Source organism: Nestor notabilis, unplaced genomic scaffold (assembly GCF_000696875.1).
Source record: "Nestor notabilis isolate BGI_N333 unplaced genomic scaffold, ASM69687v1 scaffold13176, whole genome shotgun sequence".
Taxonomy (NCBI): Eukaryota; Metazoa; Chordata; class Aves; order Psittaciformes; family Psittacidae; genus Nestor; species Nestor notabilis.
In genome coordinates, this window is record NW_009931540.1 from 40799 (window position 1) to 62877 (window position 22079).

Consider the following 22079-nt stretch of genomic DNA (forward strand, 5'->3'; position numbering starts at 1 on the left):
TTCCCTACTCAGGCACTCTGTTATAAGCCAAGGTGTTCTACGTACAGCATTCACTCACCTTCCTTTTCTTTCTTTTCCTGGTTTTCTTCTGCTGCAGTTTTATCTGCTCTGAAAAAGATTCTTGCACTACTGAGTGAGAAGTAAAGGAGTTCGAACTCCTAAGGGAAAAGATACAGAAAAGGAGTGTCAGTGTATATCACAAGAATTAATTTGCAGGCAGATATAATTAGGATTTTTCAGAAGCATCTAAAGGCAACTAGATTTCTAAATGACTTAAATGTTCTTGAAAAAAAAAAAACCTTCCTCCATTCATTCCTGGTTCCATGCATTTTACAAAGCAGATGTCAGCCAAAAACTTTAAAAGGTAAGTTAAGCAAAGCAGAATCGGTGCGATAAATCTATCATTAATCTACTGAGGCTAAAAATGAGGTTTGTAAGAGCAGTGAGAATTTGGAACAATTTGCTCATGGCAAATCATGCCAGCCAAAAATTTAAATGACCACAAGCTTGATCATTCAGTGCTGTAGTTTTTTTTAACAGCAGAGGACCAAACAGCACACACTTATGAGAGTCATGAGGATATAAAGGGCTTTATCTATTTCAACAGATGTGCTTTCACAGAACATCATCACGGGCTATTTATAAACAGCCAGCTACACGTTTGTCCCACAGCCACTTCAAATCAAAAGCAAAGTGAGATGAAAAGCATTTAAAACACTGGTGAAACCTGAACTGCTGTGCTTCAAAATTCAAATGCATCTTTCCTCTATTTGACAGCTAGTGCATCACTCAATTTAGCGGCTCAGAATTAACAGCCAAGCAACATGGTCTAGCGTGAGGTGTCCCTGCCTGTTGCAGGGAGTTGGAACTAGATGATGTTAAGGTCCTTTCCAACCCAAACAAGTCTGTGATTCTAAGTATGTCTGAGGGGATCACAGTGACATGTAAAAATCTTTGTTAAAAGAAATCTAACCAAAAAGTTATTCTCTCCTATTTAAGCATTTAGGTTTTAGTTGCATTAGATCAAACTCCATGGACAAAGACTTCCAGTCAACCAGGTCAAGTTCCTGCCTCACTCAAAGTATCATAAACACTTACGACAGCCTCTCTGGCTCACACACCTCAAGTCTTTATATTCTGTTTGCATTACTGCTGTAGACAATGCTCTATGGTTTTTGCTCTTAATAAGCTCCATCAGATGCCTGAATTGTAATGGGTAAGTGCAGAACTCAATACAGAACAGATAACTACAGCCATGCTCTACCTGTAAACAAACTTCCAGTCGCTTGTGGGTAAGGTTCATAGTTTGTAGTAGTTTTTCATCTTGATTAGTGGACTGCACATTCTGTTGCTTAGCTACTGCTCTTATTTCCTTCACATACTTCTCTCTAACAGACTGGAACCAGTGCAGAGAATCAAACTCCTGGTACTGATCCAAAAGCTTCAGAATGTAAGCCACACCTGTAGCCATTAACAAACCATGTACAAAAGTCAACATGTAATTTGCAAAATGTTTTATGAATGTCTAATGGACGAGCTCACGTTGATAATTCTCATACAAATAAAATTTAAATTGCAATTAATTTACAATTAAATCTACCAGGAAAAAAATTCTAATAAAGAATAAGCTTCAATAGCTTCCATTTATGAAAACCTCATAACTTATCCAAAGACTTGTACACCTTCTCACCTGCTGAGATCCACAAGCTTTGAAAGAAATTGGGAAGCACCAACATACAAAGCTTTCTGCTCCCATACACAGCTATTCCATGCTTAAGAGATTCTGAACACAACAGCAGCCCTCAAATCTATTGTGCTGAAGCCAAGACAACCCAAATTTAAATTACGGAATGTTTAATTATAGGAACACACAAAACGAAACAAAAAAAGGCTTTTCTTGCAAATATCCATCATGTTGGCTTAGCCAAAGGCTAGTCAGCATGCCGAAACTTACCCATGGCAAACCCATCATCAGTGAAAGCTGCTCCACTTTTGTTCTTCTTATTCAATTTCTCCTTGCAACTGATTGAATGCTCTACAAAATTGAGGGTCTGAAAGAGTGAAAAGCTATCTTGGAATCATCAAGAGAGGCTCACAAATTTTAAAAGGTATTTTCATACATGCTTTCACCTATCAAAATAATTCCCCACCTAAAACTCTGCTAATTTAAACCCAAACCTGATGTGATACATTTTTTTAAATGTTAAGTAGTGGAAATGCAAATACTAACCAGTGGAGGAACGATTATATAGAAGTTCCGCAAATGCATATTCTTTGGACTGCGGAATTCGGGAGCAAACACATCCACAAGCATTTTGAAGTACTCTGTTCCCTCTGCAAAGTTACGCGTAAGGTCACCGAGGACACAGTCCAACTGTCTGCAAAGGATAAGCAATGCATTACCTGCTTTCTGCTAGAAGCTTCTTTGCTTACTCGCCCCTTGGGGTAACAATCCTCTCTTCACCCTTTGGCTACATCCGCAATCCAGTAATCAGACTAATGTCCAAGATTTCACTTCACTTCTGCAGCCACCTTGAATCATGTTTCTTCGTGTAATTCTCCCAAAAAAGGCCTATAAATAGCATATTTGGAGCTTTTTCCTTCCTAAGGCCCTGATTCTTAAAGCAGATGTCAGACACAAGGTGTGGAAAGTTTGTTAGCCTTTAAACCACAAGAATTTTACCAAGAAACCAGGTTCTGTCTATTGGTACAAGTGGCACTTCTCATTTTTAAAACAGCTGCTTCCATCTTCTCAGTTTGAAAGAAGAGGTAGTATTTTTGCGTAAACTCAGTTGAACTCTTAGCACACATACACATGCAACTAATAGCTGTATTTTTAACTTTAAAATTACCATTCTGTCATCCCATCCCTGCCTTAGACTCCAGAAGCATGATATTAGGGTACCTTGCTGCTTTTTGTGTTTCTTCTGAGAGTCCTTCTTCTTTCACCAGCTCTTCAAAGTTAACGATATCTTCCAGATCAGGAACAAACCTAAGAATTTACTGTTTGTTAGGATTATGCTCAACTGTCTATGTTCACTGAAGTTACCTACCATAACTTATAATTTAGTTAATTATGTTTCCTGGGCTCAAACTACTTAGTTGAAGTTAAATCGTATCTGCCATACCATTGACACCCGGGCACTATTAATTTCACTTCTAGAACACACACATTATTTATACTTCTGCATTAATCAGGCTAACTTCTCCCCTCTCTAGCACTTGCAAGTTTACTTTTATCTGCAAGAAAAACAACTATTTCTGCAGAAAGTCACTATGTTTTAATGACCCTAAACAAACACAATCATCTACACAGAAAGAAGTATCAAAAAATGTTTTTCCCAAGTTCCTCAAGGCTTGTACTATTTTTCCTTAGTGCACCCTGAAGTGATTAATATCAGGAATTACTGACTTAAGAACTAATGACTTAAATGTAAATTCTATTAAGTCTTTTGAAGGCTTTTTCCACAGAATTTGTTTGATTTTCAGTGGTTTATGGCAATGGTAGTACAGTTCTGAATTCCATCACTAGTTTTGATAATACCACTTTCATAAAGGCATAAAAATAGACCTTTTCAAAAATTTATGGGGGATGGCAAGAACCTAGAGAATATCAGTATCAATAGGCAGCAAAGGAATGAGAAGAAGCAAACAGAAAAAGGAAATGTTTCTTTAAGTACCTAATTGCACTGCTACAGCAGTGAAGTCCACCAGATCTTATCATTCGTACATAACCCATAGCGTTGCCTTTAAAGAGAAGAAAAAACAAGGGAGTAATTTGTAATTACTTAAATACATGCACAGTCTCCATAATTCCTATGAGCTCTGAAATGTAAATTAAAGTTGCCATATACTTCTGGCAAAGAAACTCTTCTAAAAGCCAAGTTAATGAAGTTACACTGAACCCTGGTATGACAAGTCTACACAGAGAAATAAAACACAAATGAAGGTTGAGTTCACTTCAGTGATAGCGCAAGAGCGAAATAGTACAAACTATCTCCACTGGGCACATGAAATACCTGCAAGTTCAGATCAGTCCTGCACACCTACAGCATCAGTGGCTCAAAATACCATTGTAATGTCACGTGTTACTCAAAGTTACTTCAGCTGAATATATGGACATTTTCTGAAACACATGAACTTAGTACTATTTTTTTCTTTACTGGGAAATATACTCAATCTGAAAAAAAGTCAGAAGGGAACAGGCATCTATGCAAGCTGTGGCTGTATTTTAGATTAAGACATGCAAGGACCATTTCTGTGTAATTAGGTAAGAACATTTATTTCACATGGGGTACAAATGAAGCACTTTCCATCTGAATGGAGTTAAATCTAGTTTTAGCCCAACCTAAAAGTTAAGTTACTAGACAATGAAGATCTCTCCCATTTAATAACATTTATAACATTGTCTTAGATAGCATTTCGTACCAATTTGACTTATGAGTTGTCTGAACTGGTCCAGATAGCTCTGGCCATCCGGGGTTATTCCAAGTTTTCTGATGCCACGGTTGAATTTATCTGCTCTTTCAAAGGGATACTAGAAAAATATTTTAGAATAATTTGTAAGAATAATTATCCATCCTTAATTTTTTTTATCATGTCAACACAATTACATTTGTAATATATTCCTACCTCACACATACAGCTTTTTTATAAATTATACACCTGCCTGCCCATTTTAGTGCACAGAAGTCATATTGCTAAGTCACTTCTGCAAGCCGAGAAGTGAAATACAAGAGTTACTGTGAACAAGAACGTGTTCTTACAAGAAATAAGCACTTGACATACAAAGAAGCTGGCAGTCTCTTTTACTAAATGCATTGTCTCTCGTTTTTGAGAATTTAATTTTCCAGCATTGAAAAATCAGACCTTCATCCCCAAATCTTGCCATACTAGAGCATGTGCTACAAGTTCACATAACTCTGGATTCAATTTGAATAATCTTATTATCCAAAACTGAAAACAACTGTTAAGCATGATTTGGACTAGAAGTTTAAAACCTCCATTACCCTATGACTACATCAAATCATCATTTTCAGGTCACCGAATGATTCAGATTTACAGAGCAGCCACAATGAAACAAAGCCATCTGAAAACAGACTTCTGTAACACTGCATTTTACTAGGACAAAACCTGCCACTTTGTCTGGAAATACACATTTAAATAATAGGATTGTTATCGTTTGCTGCATGAAAGTAGCATTTTATATAAGTTACTATCAATCCTTCAAAAATTACTATACCTTGTGATCATTTTGATCCTTGACTTCCCTGAAGAATCTGATGTCCTTGATAAGTCTGGATTTGATATGTTCATCATACATGAACTGGCTAAAAATATAGAATTTTTTCCTCAAAAATTGGTAAGTGAAGTTTACCTAGAATTAAGAAGAAAAAAAAAAGGTCAAATCAAGACAGTCAGCAAAGTAACAAACATATCCAGCAAGCTGTTTTCAGTAGATTCTCAAATAACTTGTATGTATATGGAACTGTCTACCCACTTTAGTTCTCTTCACTGAAATTCAGAGTCCCACCAGAACATCTGTATATTCTCTGATGTGTTTTTAGATCTCTTCATTAACTTTTATGTAACAACTGGAAGTGGCATAACTCCCAAAAGACTGTGATACCAATTTGTGTCATGTCCAAGGACTGAATTATTTTGTTAATACACACAGCACATGATTATTGCGTTATTAAAACTGCATAACCAAATAAACCACTAGGGGATGCAAAAGTTTGGAGGCTTTTGTACACTATTAAAAAATCATCCAACAACAGTGCAAAAGATACTCACTGTTGTGTTCATGATTCCTGTTCCATGAGTCCGAATTGAATTAGCAATGTGTCGGATATTGATAGTGTTCAAGTGTTTGTTATTACTTGTTCTTTCAATGAAGATCTGGAAGCAGAGGGGAAAAAAAAAATAAAATGAAGTTACTTACCTAAAACTGATTCTGTAATAAATTATTCATGTAGGTAAACCCATATTCTATTTCTAAGAGCAGCTAATAACTGATGATTAGGGCAAGAACTCAGAAAATCCAGCATGCGTACAATAAGCTTCATCTGGCAGGTTCTTCCAGTTTCTGCAAAGTGGCAATTCAACAATTCCAAGGCAGATGTTGCACCCAAACTCTCACATTTATTGAGACTATATCCTACATTCATTGGCCTAACCTCTTTTGGCACCTGTTTGTCCTTTTGGCCCCACTACATACAACGGTAGTGAATTCCCCTACTGAATTATGCGCTGTGAAGAAAAAGTACTTCCTTTTCTTTAAGGAAAGTGGTCCTCATTCTCACAGTGTGATAAACCACAAAGAGTTGTTCCCTGTACACATTCTCCATGTCATTCACTGCTTCGTATCTCCAATAACCCTTTTGCAGATACCCTTTTTTCAAGTTGGAAACCCACATAGTTAGTATGCCCTTAGATAGCAGCAAATTATCCTTGCTGCCTTCTCGTAGCTTCATGGGAATATCTGACATTGAGCAATCCTACTGGCACACTGTACTCAAAACATGCTTAGAGAACATTCTCCAAGACCTATCTACAGCATCCCTAAGGATGTTTTTCTAGACAACAGCTGTTTTGCAGCTTGTTATGAAGTACACTGAGCTCTAGTTTTTCTGACATGTCTACCATTTCTGCATTTCTCAATCCCAAGTGCCAAATCCAGGAAAAAGCACAGGATATACCTTACCTGATTATTCAGATTGTAGAGGTAGCGGGATACAAAAACATGAATATTTCTCATGATTTCCAAAACATCCAGACCCTGAAACAATATTATCTATTAAGAATTATTACGATAAAAATTCTCAGGAACTCCTGACATGTCTAACCCACTAAGTTGCTCAAATACTATTTCTGTAGTTACTTGAAAGCATTTTAAAAAGCAATGTTTTCACTTTGCAGAATGAAGAATCCCTTAATAATTTTTGTTCAGTGTCAGCAAGATAACGCTTAAAGGAGAAAAAAAAGAAGCTGAGCACATGTTTTAACATTTACTCTTCTCCCTGTTTTTCTTCCTGCTTCCCCTGAAACTAAGGAATCCTCTAGTCTATACCACAAGCCCCAACTAAAATTTTGCTTGTAGGAGTTCCTTTAATATGATTGTGCCTAGAGGGGATGCCCTTTAATATATTACACTCTATTTACAGTTGTGCCGAGGATTTTAACAGGATTTTGCTGGGGCTGGAGGGGAATGGAGTGTGGGATGTCTTTGTTTTGAAGTAAAGCTCATACCAGAATGAATGTTACAAAACCGATGCTGTGTAATGACGTAATTCTTTGTAACACTGTGATGGCCAAACATTGCCAATAGAAAGCCAGAAACTGAAACTAATAAACAGGACTTTTGTACCAAGAAGCAGCTAAACTTCTTAGCTCTACACCCTCCTCCAACTTAAGAAGACAGCCTTCACAAACTTTTTTTTTTGTGGGGAAGGCTGTATTTCTAAGAGGTTTCCTTAATGAAGGAATGAAGCTAACTGACAAAAATATCCAAGACACTAAAACCCTCAAAGGAAAGTCTTCAAAAATACACAAGTTTTATTTCTCTTGCACCAACCCTGTAACAATGAGTGTCTTCACCATTAACTTGATGAGACTACTACTTTACTCTATATGTAACAATGTTCAGCAGTTTCTAGGAGGCTCTGAGTCACTCTCCTATTAAGCTATTCATGGATGTCCCAAAGTCCTCAATGTCCAGTCTGTGAAAGAGTTTCTGTTGGTGATCAGAGTAGAACATGCTGAGAAGCAAGCAATAAACCTGGGAAAAAACCCACCAAAGGTCATTCCAGACTTGTGACAGTTATATTCCAGCTGTATTGCTTGCTAAATTGCTGATACTGAATTGTCAAGAAATGTTCTGACTTTGTATACCCAATTTCATTTTATTAAATCTAATGTTAAATTAATGATACAAGTCCAACCTGAAATTAACAAATATTGGTGTTATCTCCAAAGGTAACTAAAGATCTTGTCTCGGAAGTCAACCAGAAATTAAAGACCACTTTTTCCAAACTGTTCTCTACTCTTGGTATTTTCAACAACTCAGTCCTTTGAATGGATAGCCAGTATGACATTGTAATGGAACAAACAATATTCATATCCTGTGGGCATTGTACCTGTTCCAGAGTCTGGCTGGGAAGATGTGCTTCAGTCATACTTAAACCATAGCGTTGAGTTGCTAGGTTTCTCATTTCACTGTAGGTGGCCCAGTCATGAAGAGCTACAGTCGTTAAATTGTAGAAGGTCTTGTCCAAATAGTGAGTTACATAAGCTGTAAACATATAGAAGGATGAACTAAAACAATACTACCCATTTAGTTAGGGAAGTGTGGAAAGAAGTGAAAAGCTAAAGTGCAACAGAGATGAAAGTAATGGAATCAAGAAAATTAGTAACTCCTCACCTTTTATGTCAATGAATCGATTGAAAAAACGTATTGGGTTCAGAAAGAAGAAGTGAGCTAGATCCTTCATACCAACTCTGAAGGGGTTTCTGTCATCCAGCTTTAGGTGCGTATGAACTGATAAGCGCAGGTCCTTTTCTATCTCTTTACATAACTTGTCAAGTAAGTGCTGTTCAGGGAAGAAAAAAAAAGCCATGTTCAGTGTCTGCCTACAATGCTCTGTTTGCAGAGCTAACATTTCTCTCCAGAGATACATGAAAGTCTGATTAAACTAGTGAAGACAGCTTTGTTTTGGCAGGGCCACACAAGTCAAAGTGAATCAATACATGGGAACTAGAGTTATTCATTTCCTTTGTCCTTATTCTAGTACACAATAGCTCAGAAAAGGTAAAGGTTTAGCTACCTAATGGCATTCTGTACACGATTAAACTTCCACATATGAGTTTAACATAATTTAAACTTAAGTATTTTTCATCTTAAGGAGAGCTAGGCTTAAGGCTATCTAGATAACACCACCACTTAACTCAGTGAGGAAGAGTCTTGCAATAAGCAATTTGGCCGGATTTTTTGCAGAATACGTTATGTTTGGGTTTGAACTACTTAAGTGTCAAAACCTAGGTCAAAAAACCTAGAACTTGGGAAATCCAAATTCTCTTTTTCTTTCTGTCAAGCACTCTTTATACTTGTAGATAATAATTCACTAAAGAGTCTAACTACATTTACAGAGCCTTCACTACTAAAAGCCATGCATACAAAGAACAGTAGCACTTATTTTAGGCATTCATACAGCAGATCCTAATCTGACTAAAAGCACTCTTCTGTCTTCATAGCCAAATTGTAACTGAGGTTTTGCCAACTTAAGTAATTCAGAGTGCAGTATTTTCATGTTCCCAGCCAGATACCATTAGCAACAAGTCTTAAATAACCAAAATCATCAGTGAATGCTTCCTTATTTGTTAAAATACTTCACACCAGTCTCAAAAGCACAAAAAAGCACAATCTCTGTGCTACTTTTGTAAATCGTATCAGCTTTGGTACAACAGATGCTGACCTGTAAGATATTCCAAGCACAGGGTTGCCTTTAATTTCCATTCACAACAAATTACCTCATTAAGCACTTCCATGATTTCTTTGTCATAGCATTCCAGAAGCACCTCATAAGATTCCAAGTGTCTTGCATGCATCATAGCAGGTACACAGTCACGCAGTGCACTAAACATATACTGAAAAAGAAACTATTATGCTTAATCAACAGATTGACAGACACGTCAACAGCATCTCAGTGTTCAAAGCTAACAAATGAATCAAAATCACCAGTCTTCCCGCTATTATTAAATACAGACTTCACAGAAGTTTCCACTCAATGTGTTCATCTGAAATATTTAGTTGCTACTGATGCGTTTGCTGGAAGATCATCATTATTAGCTGTTTTATGTGAAATTATTTGTACTATATTCATTTTAGCACTGAAATTGACCATGGCATGCACAATACTAGAACAGATGATTGATTTTTATCAGGATTAGCATGCCAAAGCATGATTCACTTTTGCAGCAAATACTTGGTACTTCAAAGAGGGATAGAGAGATGGGGAGTGGAAAAAGCTACAGAACAACTGAACGTAGTGATATGTGCTTTAGAAATACGTAACCACAACGTGGAATAAAGACTTCTACTGTTCAAATCTAGCAAAAGGTGTTCAAATTTCAAATTAGAATGAATTAACAAAGAGAAGAACAGAGAGACAGACACACAGAGAACCAGCGTTAACAAAGACAACCCGATTTTTTTAGAGCAAACAGATATGCTTTAATCAGATTTAGAACAAAGATTGCTTTTGTATTCTCCAGACTGAGGAAAATATTCTGTCTCAGTAGTAAGTCTTGCCCGAGTTTTACTTTTTTCAGCTTTTTCTTGAAGCGTTTCAGTCTAAGCTTTATCCTCTCCTCTAATTCCCTCTCACTACAGCAGCTTCTTAACATTGCTAACAGTATTACTTACATGCAATCTAGCAGAATCAACTGCATTTTCATACACATCATCTAAATAGATGGGAAAGACTGCTCGATGCCAGTACAAGAAACAACAGTCACATTGTGCTCGAATTCTAGAATACAAAATTGCTTATTAGACACAGAATTGGAAGAGGCCATTCTTTTAACACAGTGATATTTATTTTAATGTGTTTAAACTAAAGACAACTGCTTTTCAAATCTAAATTTTACATGGTTAAAGTTCCAGATGCATTGTCCTTCAAAAGAAAGTTGTTTAATAATGAACATTTTACTTCTTGTTTCCCACTAGACAATTTATAAATAAAAGATATGTGCTTTAGAAAAAAAGGTTTACTCAGTTTCTGAAAGAATTAGACCTTACACTACAGCAAATTCTCAAATAACTATTTTCCTATTCATGCAATTAGTAACCCAGAGGTCAAACATATATTCCAAGTTTCTCCTGTAAATCAAAAAAGAAACAAGCCTTTCTTGACACAACCAGTGTATAACACTTATCCCTGGAAGTTATCCCATAAGTAATTCACTGGAGGTGTTTGTCTCTCTCCATAAAGTATGCATGAAACTCAGGTATTTACCTAGCCTTCAGACAGTCAACATGATGTAACTTCAGTGTCCACTGAACCTACAGCAGCAGTAAGACATGGCATCACACATGAACTGACAGCCTGATCTCCCAGAGTGGTATTAATTCATAAATTCAGGAGTTGGGTTAAGAGGAAGACCTCTAAGGTCTTAACATAAAGTCAAGTCAACCAAGAAAATGATAGCATTTCTAAACAGAGAAGTGGATTACCAAACTGGCAACAGTTAAGTAAATACGACTTGCTCAAAGACTGGCAAACTGCAGGCTTAGCTCAGGAATTCTATTTGTCTATCCCTGGTCTACAATACATACAAAAATCACCACCAGCATGCAGCTAACAGATTTTGCAATTCACACAGAGAAGATCCAGCTCTCCCGGTGACACTACTCTGCCTCATATATACACTACATACCACTACTTACCGCTCTATAAGTTCACTGATCAAATCTAGCTTTTTCAGAACTAACTGAAGGGGAAGGAGTTCTTCATCTTTAAAAGTTTTCTGTGCAAACAAATTAAAAAAAAAAAAAAAAAAGGCAACAAAAAAAACCAAGATTATATTTCTTTACAAGGCACCACACCAAACACATATAGGTCTGGAACAACCATGGCACTTACCATCTGTGTTCCCACACTTAGTGCAAGAGAAACAATTAATCGCCTCTGTTTTGTACTTGGTCCATGGAGGGTGTTCTCAGCCAACACCAAAGCAGAGAGGACATCCAGGCGTTGCTCACTGTACTTTTTATCAGAAATTACTCTTTTCTTAATGACAGAAAGACACAGAAATTCAGAGAAAAGTTACCTAAGCCCAAAAGCAATAACTTACCTCTTCTTTCCAAAGCTTATGGATTTGTCATAAATTGAGCATTTCTGCAGACAAATTATTGTTTGTGAACAGAGCTAACTAACTGAATCCAGATTCACTTCCCTGCCCATTCAGTGGTATTACCTATTTATACACTTTGAATGTGTATAAATATGTGCAGTTCAGCAGAAACATGGGTCAGGTGATACAGTACACAAATACTGTGCAAGCTGCATGTGACTGCATGGCAAGTTTAGTTCTAAGGTACACGTAATTTAATTTTTAATTATTTTTCATCAGGGACTCCCTATTATTGGTAACAAAATCCAGTTTACAGCTGAACACTCAGAAGATGTATAAACATGGTAATAACAATAACTTGCAATTTTCTACAAATCCTAATTTATCAGAAAGATTACGTTCAAACATATTTGCATGAACTAACTATGGGAACAAGTCTTCTGCCTAAGAAGCTGAAGTCACAAAAGTGTTTGTGAGTAGCAGCGTAACTCAGGAGAGGTATGGTTTCATGAGAGAGCTAAAGAAAACCTAATTCTAAGAAAGAATGTTCAACATGAAGCTCCTAACCTTACATGCTAAAGCTATGTCAGGTATATGCCTTAGACCTTACACCACTTGGAAACAAAGTGGAACACAAAAAAAATATTAGTACTAATGAAACCTTCTATTTACCAGCATTTGCTTTTTACATTTTCCAAGTAATCAGAATAAAGAATTGTTCACAGACCTGTTCTCTTCGATACTTCTCAATACACAAGTCTCAGCATATTTCTATGCATTTAGATATAATCTGTAATGTAATTACAGATATCCTTTGAAAAGATTATGAAAGTTATATTTAAATACATGTGAACTGTTTGAAGATACACTGTTTTTCTTAGCAGCTTTGAAGCTTGGAACTTCTTCAGTTCATGCAACTCCTGACACATATGTATACACATATTTGTACCTATCTACCTAGGTTTTTTAAAGGACAACTTTAAGTACAAAGTAAAACATGGAGATCCCAGATACACAAATTGAGATTAAAGCCAAATAAAATTAAATAGCTGCACCAATATCAGTAGCATAAGTATTTTACAATTCTGCTACTGAATGTGATGAAAGAATAAACAATCAGTAATACATCAGAACAGATACACTAAAATCTCATTTTCCCATTTGCCCTGAATTCAGAAATTCAAGATTTGATAAGCAAAATGTGTAGTAAACTGACCTTGTTTATAGTAAGATATAATATGTAGGTATTACAGTGTCTCATCACTAGCAGCCACTTTGCCCCACAGTGAAACAGCGAATTTATGCCAGCATTAGACTCCTCTTAACCATGATGTATTAACCACTGATATTTTGCCAAGCAAAGATTTAAATAATTAACAGCCTGCTTGCTTAGGCCTGTAACAAATGCTTTAAGAATGTACCTCAGAAAAGAGGCAATAAAAGGTCAGTTTGTGAAAATCACTAGAAGTAAAAACTAAAAAGAACACAAGAACATGACAAGAGATGCAGCAGTTTAGAGGAAGAGAGGAACTGTTCTTGGTCAAAACCAGATAACCACTGCACTGTACAGTTTTTAGGTAGGGCAAAGCTCTGACCTACTGGAAAGGTTCTATCTGTCAATTACGAAACAGTACTACACTACAAATTTCGCAAAAGAAAGAAGAAGAATTTAAAATTAAGACCTTTTTAAACATTTAGATAGGGAAGATTAATCATTAGAACTTGGATTACATACCTTGGCTACAGAAATAGTGTGAAGAGCCTGATACTGCAGATGCTGAGCAATGTGTGTCACAGAATCTGCCACAACCATACTTCTTCGGTAAAACATGTGTTCTATTGCCTAAAGTCAATCCCAAAACACAGTAGTTCAGGTAGTTACTGAAACTGTTGCCTTTAAAATTTGGTTTTATGCTGTGTGACTCATCCACACTGTAAATATGGACTCTTTACATTTTGTAGCATACTGTTAGTAGCAGTTGCAATTAACTCATAGAAACTGAGAAAATCAAACCATTCAGGAGTGTAAACAAGTTTCAGTACTGATCTGAGCTTTGTTGTTTGGTTGGTTGAGGTTATTTTTAATAATGAGTTCTGTTCATTGTTGCTTTCTGAAGCTATCTCAAAACAGAATAACTTCCCTTTGGAAAAAGTACCAGAAGTGCAAAGTCCTGCAGTTGGGACAAACAATTCCATAAACCAATATACACTGGGAGTCATCCAGCTGTAAAGCAGCTTGGCAGAAAAGGACCTATAGGTCCTGGTGGGCACTAATTTAAATGTGAGCCAGCAGTGTGCCCTTGACACAACGAAGGCTAATGGTAACTTCAGGTGCATTAGACAGAGTATTGCTAGCAGGCTGAGGGAGGTGATCCTTCCCCTCTACTTAGCACTGGTAATGCCACACCTGGAAGTGCTGGGTCCTGTTCTGGGCTCCTCAGTACCACAGACACATGGACATACTGGAGAGAGTCCAGCCAAGGGCCATTAAGATAATTAAACGACTGGAGCATCTCACATATGAGGAAAGGCTGAGAGAGCCGGGACTGTTCAGCCTGGAGAAGGCTGGGGAGGAAGCTTATAACAGAGGGTGCAAAATACAGCCAACCTCTTTTCAGAGGTACCCAGTGATGGGATTAAGAGGTAATGGGCACAAACCAAAACACAGGAGATTCCCTCCGAGCATCCAGAAACACTTTAACTGTTTAGGTAACCTGGCATTGAGACGGGTTGGTTGCACAGGGAGACTGTGGAGTCTCCATATCTTGAGATATTCAAAAGTCATCTGGACAACGTCCTGGGCAACCAGCTTTAGGTAGCCCTGCTTGAGCATGGGGAGGTTGGACCAGACAACCTCAGGAAGTCCCTTCCTACCTCTATCATTCTGTGACACCATAAAAGGAAGCCAGTGAGAAGTTATATAAAAATTTTTTCTAGCCTCCCAAATCTCCTGTTCTCTAACCAAATCTAGTCTTGAACAAGAAGCCACCCATGCAAAAACACTTCCCATCTCCAGGGGGTTTTAATATGTCATGTTTGATCAATGTTCATTGTAAAGGCCTACAGATCAACAATTTTCACCCAGTGACCTACCTTCAGTAGTTCCACAAGTCTGCACAGAGCCTTCACTGAGGTTTTGGTCATAGGTTTTTGCATTGACATGTAGAGATTCATTGTAGTTTTAATGATGGTGCTAAGACTGTATGCATAAAGAAAACCCTAAAAATAAAATGAGTACAGGGAGTGGAGAGAAAAAGTAAAGAAAAAAAAAAAGAAAAAAGAAAAAAAAAGGAGAGTATTTTCACAATGTATCAATCAAGTAAATTCTCTCAGTTTTCTTTCATGTATGATAGACCTCTGTCACCTCTTCACACTAGAGAACCTACCACTTCTTTTAGTAAGCAAGCGCTGGGATCCCAAAGCTGAATGAGACTCTTTTATTAAGCAGACATTATGAAACTGCCTACAAGTCATTAGATCACCTGATCATTAGCCTCTTCTGGAGACATTCAAGTTAAACACAGGTCAGTGAATTGATCACACACCCTCAACGGTCTAATAATTTCAGACCTATTGTAAACCAACCCACCAAATAAATTCCACCACCCCCCCCCAAAAAGCCTACCAAAAAAACAACCTAAAGCTTCCAGATTCCATGGAATAAATACACTGACAGTATTTAGAGTTCTATACTTTCTAAATGGAACTATCCACCCCACAATAAAAAAAGCAGTAATTTCTAAATCAATGTATGCTAAGCTTTTAAATGCAATGTCAGTTACATACAGCACAACAAAAATGTTATTCAACTTGTTTCAAAGGAAAAGTAGTAATAATAAAAATAAAAAAAAAAAAGAGACTAGGAAAAAGACAGCAAGTGGTATAAAAATGTCAATTCACTATAGAGCAAAATTTTAAGTCCAACTGTAAATAATTAAAATATAAAACCCACAGATTATACATTTCTCTAGATACAGAAGATTCAGAATCACGCTTCTACCACACACCTATTCACACATATAAAAAATAGCAAAAAAATTAGAAATAAGATGCATCTTACATTGAGACTACATGCTGTTAGTAGGCCAAAAGAAAACCAGATGCCTTGGAACAATGTAAGATTTTTGTAAAGTACCATCACTAAGGCAAAGCACAGTGAAACAACACAAAACCATACGTACTGTGCTAAATAAAACTAAATTAGACGATGGTACAGACCAATTATGTACTTCATGACTGACTCAAAAGGAAAAAAAACAAAACTAAACTAAAACCTTTACTACAAAGGAAACAAAGCTTTTCAAGAGAGAAAATTCAAGACTTTCGCCACTGAATATTTAGTCAGATTCAGTTTCTCCACATGCCTTATGGAAAGGGCCTTTTATAGATTAACTTAGAAGAGTATCTAGTGGGCATTTAAAGTTTTAGAAGAATTCCCACATTGTAAAATAACACACCAATGATCACAGAACATCAGTGATTTCTCATGTTCAGCAACTTGCACCAAACCATCATTTTGCTGCATCATCACATTAAAAGACTGCACACCTGGATGAAGACATTGCAGCGGTTCGAAAGATCTTCAGCAAACTTATCCACACGTTGCTCCTTTGATAAGATAGATTCCATTTTTGTCATCCATGAGCTCACAAAAACGTAATATGACTGCATATCTCTGGAGAAGGAAACAAAGAATGCTGCTCACTTATCAAATAAGAAGAGTATGTTATATTCTTGCAAGGGAAATATGTTAAGTCTTCAGTCCCTAAAATTATAATTTGCCATTCCTAGGAGTATCAGAACCTCATACTCATTTACATTTTCATTCTCTATAGGCAAGGACTAGTTAGTCTGCCAACTATATGTGTATAAGCATACCCAAAGAGTCAAAATCATCTCCCTCTCAAGAGCAGAATGGCCCTTTTAACAGTGCATATATTATACTTCTTTAAATTAACACAGTAAATAAAACTGCTAGAAAATGCTTTTAAACACTAGACAAGTAAGTCCTACACTGATGTTCATTTTTTCCCTCCAAGTCTGAATTTTTGGGTTTTTTTTTTGTTAGTTTGTTTGCTTGGGTTTTTATATACATACATATATATATATATATATATATATATACACACACACACACATGCATATACATTATACACGCACACATAACTTGTCATTACATCAATGCCAGACTAAGGCTGCTCTTAAATAACAATTCTCCAGAAGTCAATCTGCTTGAATTACCCTAGTTGTAATTAACTGTTTTATATAGAGCTCACTTTCAAACCTACATGCTACAGACTTGTGACACTACAATACTATTTACTGTAGCAATTATAGTAGAAATGTATTGAGGTCATTGTTTATGCTATAAAAAAATTCCACTTTAAGGAGTACTCATTTAAGACAACAGTGCAGTTATCAAAGGCACTGCAAGAATTCACAAAAAAGGCAAGAAAAAGTGGCAGAATGCAAATCATAGATGCAAAATCTGGGTTTTATTACAATATCCTCAAAATTGCATGTCCGAAGAAGGGCACTGAAGCTGGTGAAGGGTCTCGAGAACAAGTCTTATGAGGAACGGCTGAGGGAACTGGGGTTGTTTAGTCTGGAGAAGAGAAAGATCAGGGGAAAAGTTATTGCTCTCTACCACTTCCTGAAAGGAGGCTAGATAGAGGTGGTCTCTTCTCACAGGTAACAAGCAATAGGACAAGAAGAAATGGCCTTGAGTTGTGCATGGGGAGGTTTAGACTGGATATTGGGAAAAATTTCTTCACCAAAAGGTTTGTCAAGCACTAGAACAGGCTGCCCAGGATAGTGGTTGAGTCACCATCCCTAGAGGTATTTAAAGGGTATGTAGAAGAGGTGTTTAGGGACATGGCTTAGTGATGGACTTGGCAGTGCCAGGTTAACAGGTAGACTTGATGATCTTAAAGGCCTTTTCCCACCTAAATGAGTCTATGATTCTACGAAATGTCTGTGAATTCATCTTTAAACATATTTTAGAAATAACTTAAAAGAAGGCAGTTAACCTGCAAACTACATGCAGAGCACAGAATGAAAGAAGCCTTTTCAAATACAGATAATTTCAAAGACCATTAAACAAGCAATTAAAATGGTCATGAAGAAAGAAACGCTTGCAAAGGAAGTATCATCACCCAGCAGAGGAAAAGTCCTCTAGGAGACTACTAGTGATTTACCTCCATAAACATGCAGAAAACCCTAATATAGAAAGCAGAGCAGCTCAGATTACTAGACACTCATTTAAACACAAGGAAGTTAAAAGTATGGAAATAATAACTGAAAATCAAATACTTAGAACTGGCAGGACCGGAACATTGTTGTTTTGGTGACATAATATACTAGTACACTGAATGAAGAAACTCACATGTTTATAAGCCATTTGCTAAGCAGCATCATAAAGTAGTATTTATGAAACATACTTGGTGAGTGACTGTGCCTTCTGCTGCAGGAAGTTCTCCCTTTGCAGTTTAACAGTATGAATACTTTTCTTGTCCAGAAGTTTGGCAGCAGCTGGTATCTTCTGTATCAGGAAGTTATCAGCAAACCAGATAATGTTAGCAGTTAATGTGATGGCTGGTACCTGAGGGGAAAAAGGGAGCAATAAAAGCAGCAATAAACATAAGTAACTACAACAAATACTATATGTCATCATGCATGCTTCTTAATGCCTCTTCTGAACCATAACACAATTTCGTTTATTTCTGCACAACTTGTTTCTACAAAGTATTACATTCATGTTAAAAATGTTTCTCCCCCAGAAGTCCACTAAGGACAATACAAGCAAAGTTATTACCACTCTCAGTGATTCTAAACAGTATTAGAGAATTTAACGATTTCTTAATACCACGTAATATGAGAAAGTCCAATATCCTTTTGTCTTACAGGTCTTTCGAAATACATGTTTATAGCCAAGGTCAAAACCCACAGCATTTATTCAGTCCACAATAGTCATAACAATCTTTTGTCCTCAGTTTCACATTAATCACCAGAAGAAGCACTTTAATTTCACATTATTTGGCCTTGGTGCCAAGTGAGCGCACAGATTTTAGACCATCTTTAAAAGAAAATGAGAGGAGGGGGAATTAGAAAAAGTAGGAAAAAAACCATCTTAATTCTGCTTTCTGACTTGTTTTGGTAAATTGTGTGTTCTTTCTTTTCCCAAGTCTGTGCTATGCAATGCAACTAAGAAAATTATCTACCTCATTACTAAGATTCTCCCCCCCCCATCTTAATTATTGACAAAAGAATAAGGTGCTCACCTTTTTACAGACATCCAACAATGACTTGTAAAATTTCTTGTCTATGGTCCGAAAAATCTGAAAATGCAGTACAAAGAGGCCACAGATGCCCACATATTTATCTCTCTGGTCAATTTCTGAAGGTTCACCTGCAGAAATACACTGTTTTTTCAAGTCTACTCCCAGACACACAATACAAACAATTTTAGAAACAGTGAAGCTGGCAGGAAAAGCATGAGCTTGCATTACCAAGTTTGGTTTCAACATTTGCAAAAGCTGTGCGAAGAGTGTGAGCAAATTCTTCAGCAAACGTGTTGTTCTTCGACACTGACACGCCACCATTTAGAGAATCAAACTGTTGCTCTATGCAGGCCTAAGCAAAAAGGGAGGGCGAGGAGGAAAAAAAAAAAAAGCATTATGATAATGCCATGAATTTTGGACCTTAAAAGAATATTGATTTTGCAAGAGAGGAATACTGCAATAGCACAGCAATTTAAAAGTAACTTGAAGTTAGTCTGAAACTTCACGACATACAGATTTTTAACTATGCTTTAATTTAGTACAGTAACGGAAAACATTAAAAACCTCTTATACTTAACATTCAAAAAGCAACTCTACTTACTTCACGCTTCCATTATGGGCCATTTTTAAGGAAACCACTCGATGTGCTAGTGATAAGAAACTGGATGCATATTTGCATTATAGTACATTACTAACTATCCATTAACTAAACAAGATTATCATGCAAGTTGCCTGTAGGATGTGGTTCATGAACCCGTTGCATAAAACCCCACACCACTGGCAGTGGTTTAAAAAAAGTTACCAAACCCCCTCATAACAGTCAAAGAAGAGACACACACTTCAGATTTTCTAAAGGTATTAGAAAAGTCTTCAATGGAATTGTATTCAAGAGTATTTTTCCTGTATTTGTTAGGAAGGGGTGTTTGCAAGACAGGAGGAGAGACTTCCTGAATGAATACCAGATAAATCCTACTCATGTCTCAAACATATAATGAAGTCTTTGTCCTAATGCAACATTAGAGAAATAAGATGAAAAACAGATAGCTGGTAGCAATGTCCTTTGAAAGAGTAAGCTAAATTGTGCTTAATTATTTATCTACAATTTCCCTTTTGAAGGCTTTTACAGAAAAAAGCCTTCTTCCCTATGCCACTCAAAATTTAAAGAAAGAACTGAGCAAGAGTCCTATTCAACTGACTCTGCTATGACCAGATTCAGCAACACTATCCTCTGCCCACTATACCATAACATCCAATTTCAGTGACTCAAATACAGACTTTCCTAAAAATCCCATGCCTTCCTGTATGAACACATTTAAGTTAATCGTATTGAAAAAAAATAAACCTTCCCATCTACCCATACAGTTGCATGCTTCAGAGATATGCACCACTGAAGTGGTACCTGATGACATGCTAGGAATGAGAGAAAATACTTAAGAGTACACACTTCATGTATTCTAAAGACTGCTGAGGAGATTTTAACTTGCAGCTAAAACAAAGTGGACCTATGTTATTTAAGCTTGCCCACTATAAAAACTTTTGGTGAAAAACAAATTCCCTGATAATACATTGTCCTAATACCAAGCTGCCTGCATTTCTTTTTTCTGTAAAAAGAGTAAGCATTAACTGCTACCATTCAAAGCCTGGCACAGTTTTAGCACATAAGAAGAGCAAGGAAACATCTTACAATGGAGGCTTTTTATCCCCATACACAGATGCAAGAGACAAATTCACACATCACTATATCCAGAACAAAACAAAATAAAACAAGCAAGCCATTCTAAATGGAGTGTCACTTTAATGTAATAACTTTCCACTAATATATTGGGGAATATTATTTTCATTACCTGAAATATCATTCCATCAAGTAACTGGCATTCCAGTTTTAACAGCAGCTTTTCAAAAGGCTTCAGTTTATCTTCTTGAATCCCAAACTTAGAAGGGTTGTGATGGACAGATTTTAGCAGCCTGCAAGAAGTAGGTGCGGAACACGTACATACAATTAGAACATGCTAACAGTTTTATCATATCCTGTACTGTTTTGATAATAGATTTTAATTGCCCACATTTGTGCCTAGCAGCAACTCCAAAATTAAACAAAAACCAAAGCCCACTCAGTCTGTATAAGCCATTTACACTTTAATAACTCCCATTTATTTAGGCTTTCAATGAAACAGTGGTTATCCTGCTAATTTAACTACCTTTATAACTGACTCACAACACATGCTTTTATCTTTCATGCTGTGGAAGTATTTTTCACATCTTCAGAAACATACCTCTTATACATGGTCCAGTGATCTTTCAGAGTGGCATGATTGTCAATTATTTCATCTAAAGTGATTAAGACTGTGAGCAACTCCCCTAAATGCTCATACATTGCCTGGTTTAAAACAAAAAAGAAAAAAGAAAAAAAAAAAGAAAAGACTGTAGTTACTGAGAAGTTTAATGCATTTATGCATTAAATTTCAATATATTATCAGCCAACAAGACATCAGCTACAGAGTTAAATCTAAGATTTCTTGGTTCGGTAGCTTAAAGATTTAGTATTGTTTGTAGTGACACAAGGAACATAAAGCAGTGCCTGCACACAAACTAAAGCTCACTGTTCTATTTTGACATTGAAGGTAGGATTTTTAAAATTGTTTATATGCAGAAGCATACACTGCACACATTTAGGAAGCATGCAAACACTCTTCACCTAAGAAAGCTACAATATGACAGACATAGAGATACCAGGCCTTTCCACAAACAGGCCAGAAAAAGGTGATCATCAAAATAAAACCTTTAAAGGAGATTTCAGATTGCAAGTTGTACTTGAAACTCACTTTCTTGCTGCTTTTCTCAGGATTAATGATCAAGACATACATATATTGACATAAGCAAAAGGATTCTACTAAATCATTCCCACCTGAAAATGAACTCCAGACGTCTCTATAATTTTAGGTGCAT

General features: G+C 36.6%; 1 protein-coding gene across 1 annotated transcript in view; it reads right to left on the reverse strand.

Moving 5' to 3' along the window:
• Positions 1-22079, reverse strand: part of KIAA1033 (KIAA1033 ortholog) — a gene marked incomplete at its 5' end in the record, with an annotated part of 31255 nt that overhangs the window by 1582 nt on the left and 7594 nt on the right. Inside the window, 25 exons of the mRNA XM_010015966.1 lie at positions 59-158; positions 1265-1461; positions 1955-2051; positions 2231-2378; positions 2906-2992; positions 3681-3747; positions 4429-4537; positions 5243-5377; positions 5797-5901; positions 6707-6781; positions 8139-8293; positions 8423-8591; positions 9529-9645; positions 10424-10529; positions 11447-11526; positions 11643-11789; positions 13589-13696; positions 14947-15072; positions 16402-16528; positions 18294-18454; positions 19134-19261; positions 19362-19485; positions 20978-21098; positions 21407-21510; positions 22039-22079. The exon at positions 22039-22079 is cut by the window's right edge and continues 1 nt beyond it. Coding sequence (XP_010014268.1) covers positions 59-158; positions 1265-1461; positions 1955-2051; positions 2231-2378; positions 2906-2992; positions 3681-3747; positions 4429-4537; positions 5243-5377; positions 5797-5901; positions 6707-6781; positions 8139-8293; positions 8423-8591; positions 9529-9645; positions 10424-10529; positions 11447-11526; positions 11643-11789; positions 13589-13696; positions 14947-15072; positions 16402-16528; positions 18294-18454; positions 19134-19261; positions 19362-19485; positions 20978-21098; positions 21407-21510; positions 22039-22079 — 2934 coding nt within the window. The remainder of the gene's footprint in view (positions 1-58; positions 159-1264; positions 1462-1954; positions 2052-2230; positions 2379-2905; positions 2993-3680; positions 3748-4428; positions 4538-5242; positions 5378-5796; positions 5902-6706; positions 6782-8138; positions 8294-8422; positions 8592-9528; positions 9646-10423; positions 10530-11446; positions 11527-11642; positions 11790-13588; positions 13697-14946; positions 15073-16401; positions 16529-18293; positions 18455-19133; positions 19262-19361; positions 19486-20977; positions 21099-21406; positions 21511-22038) is intronic.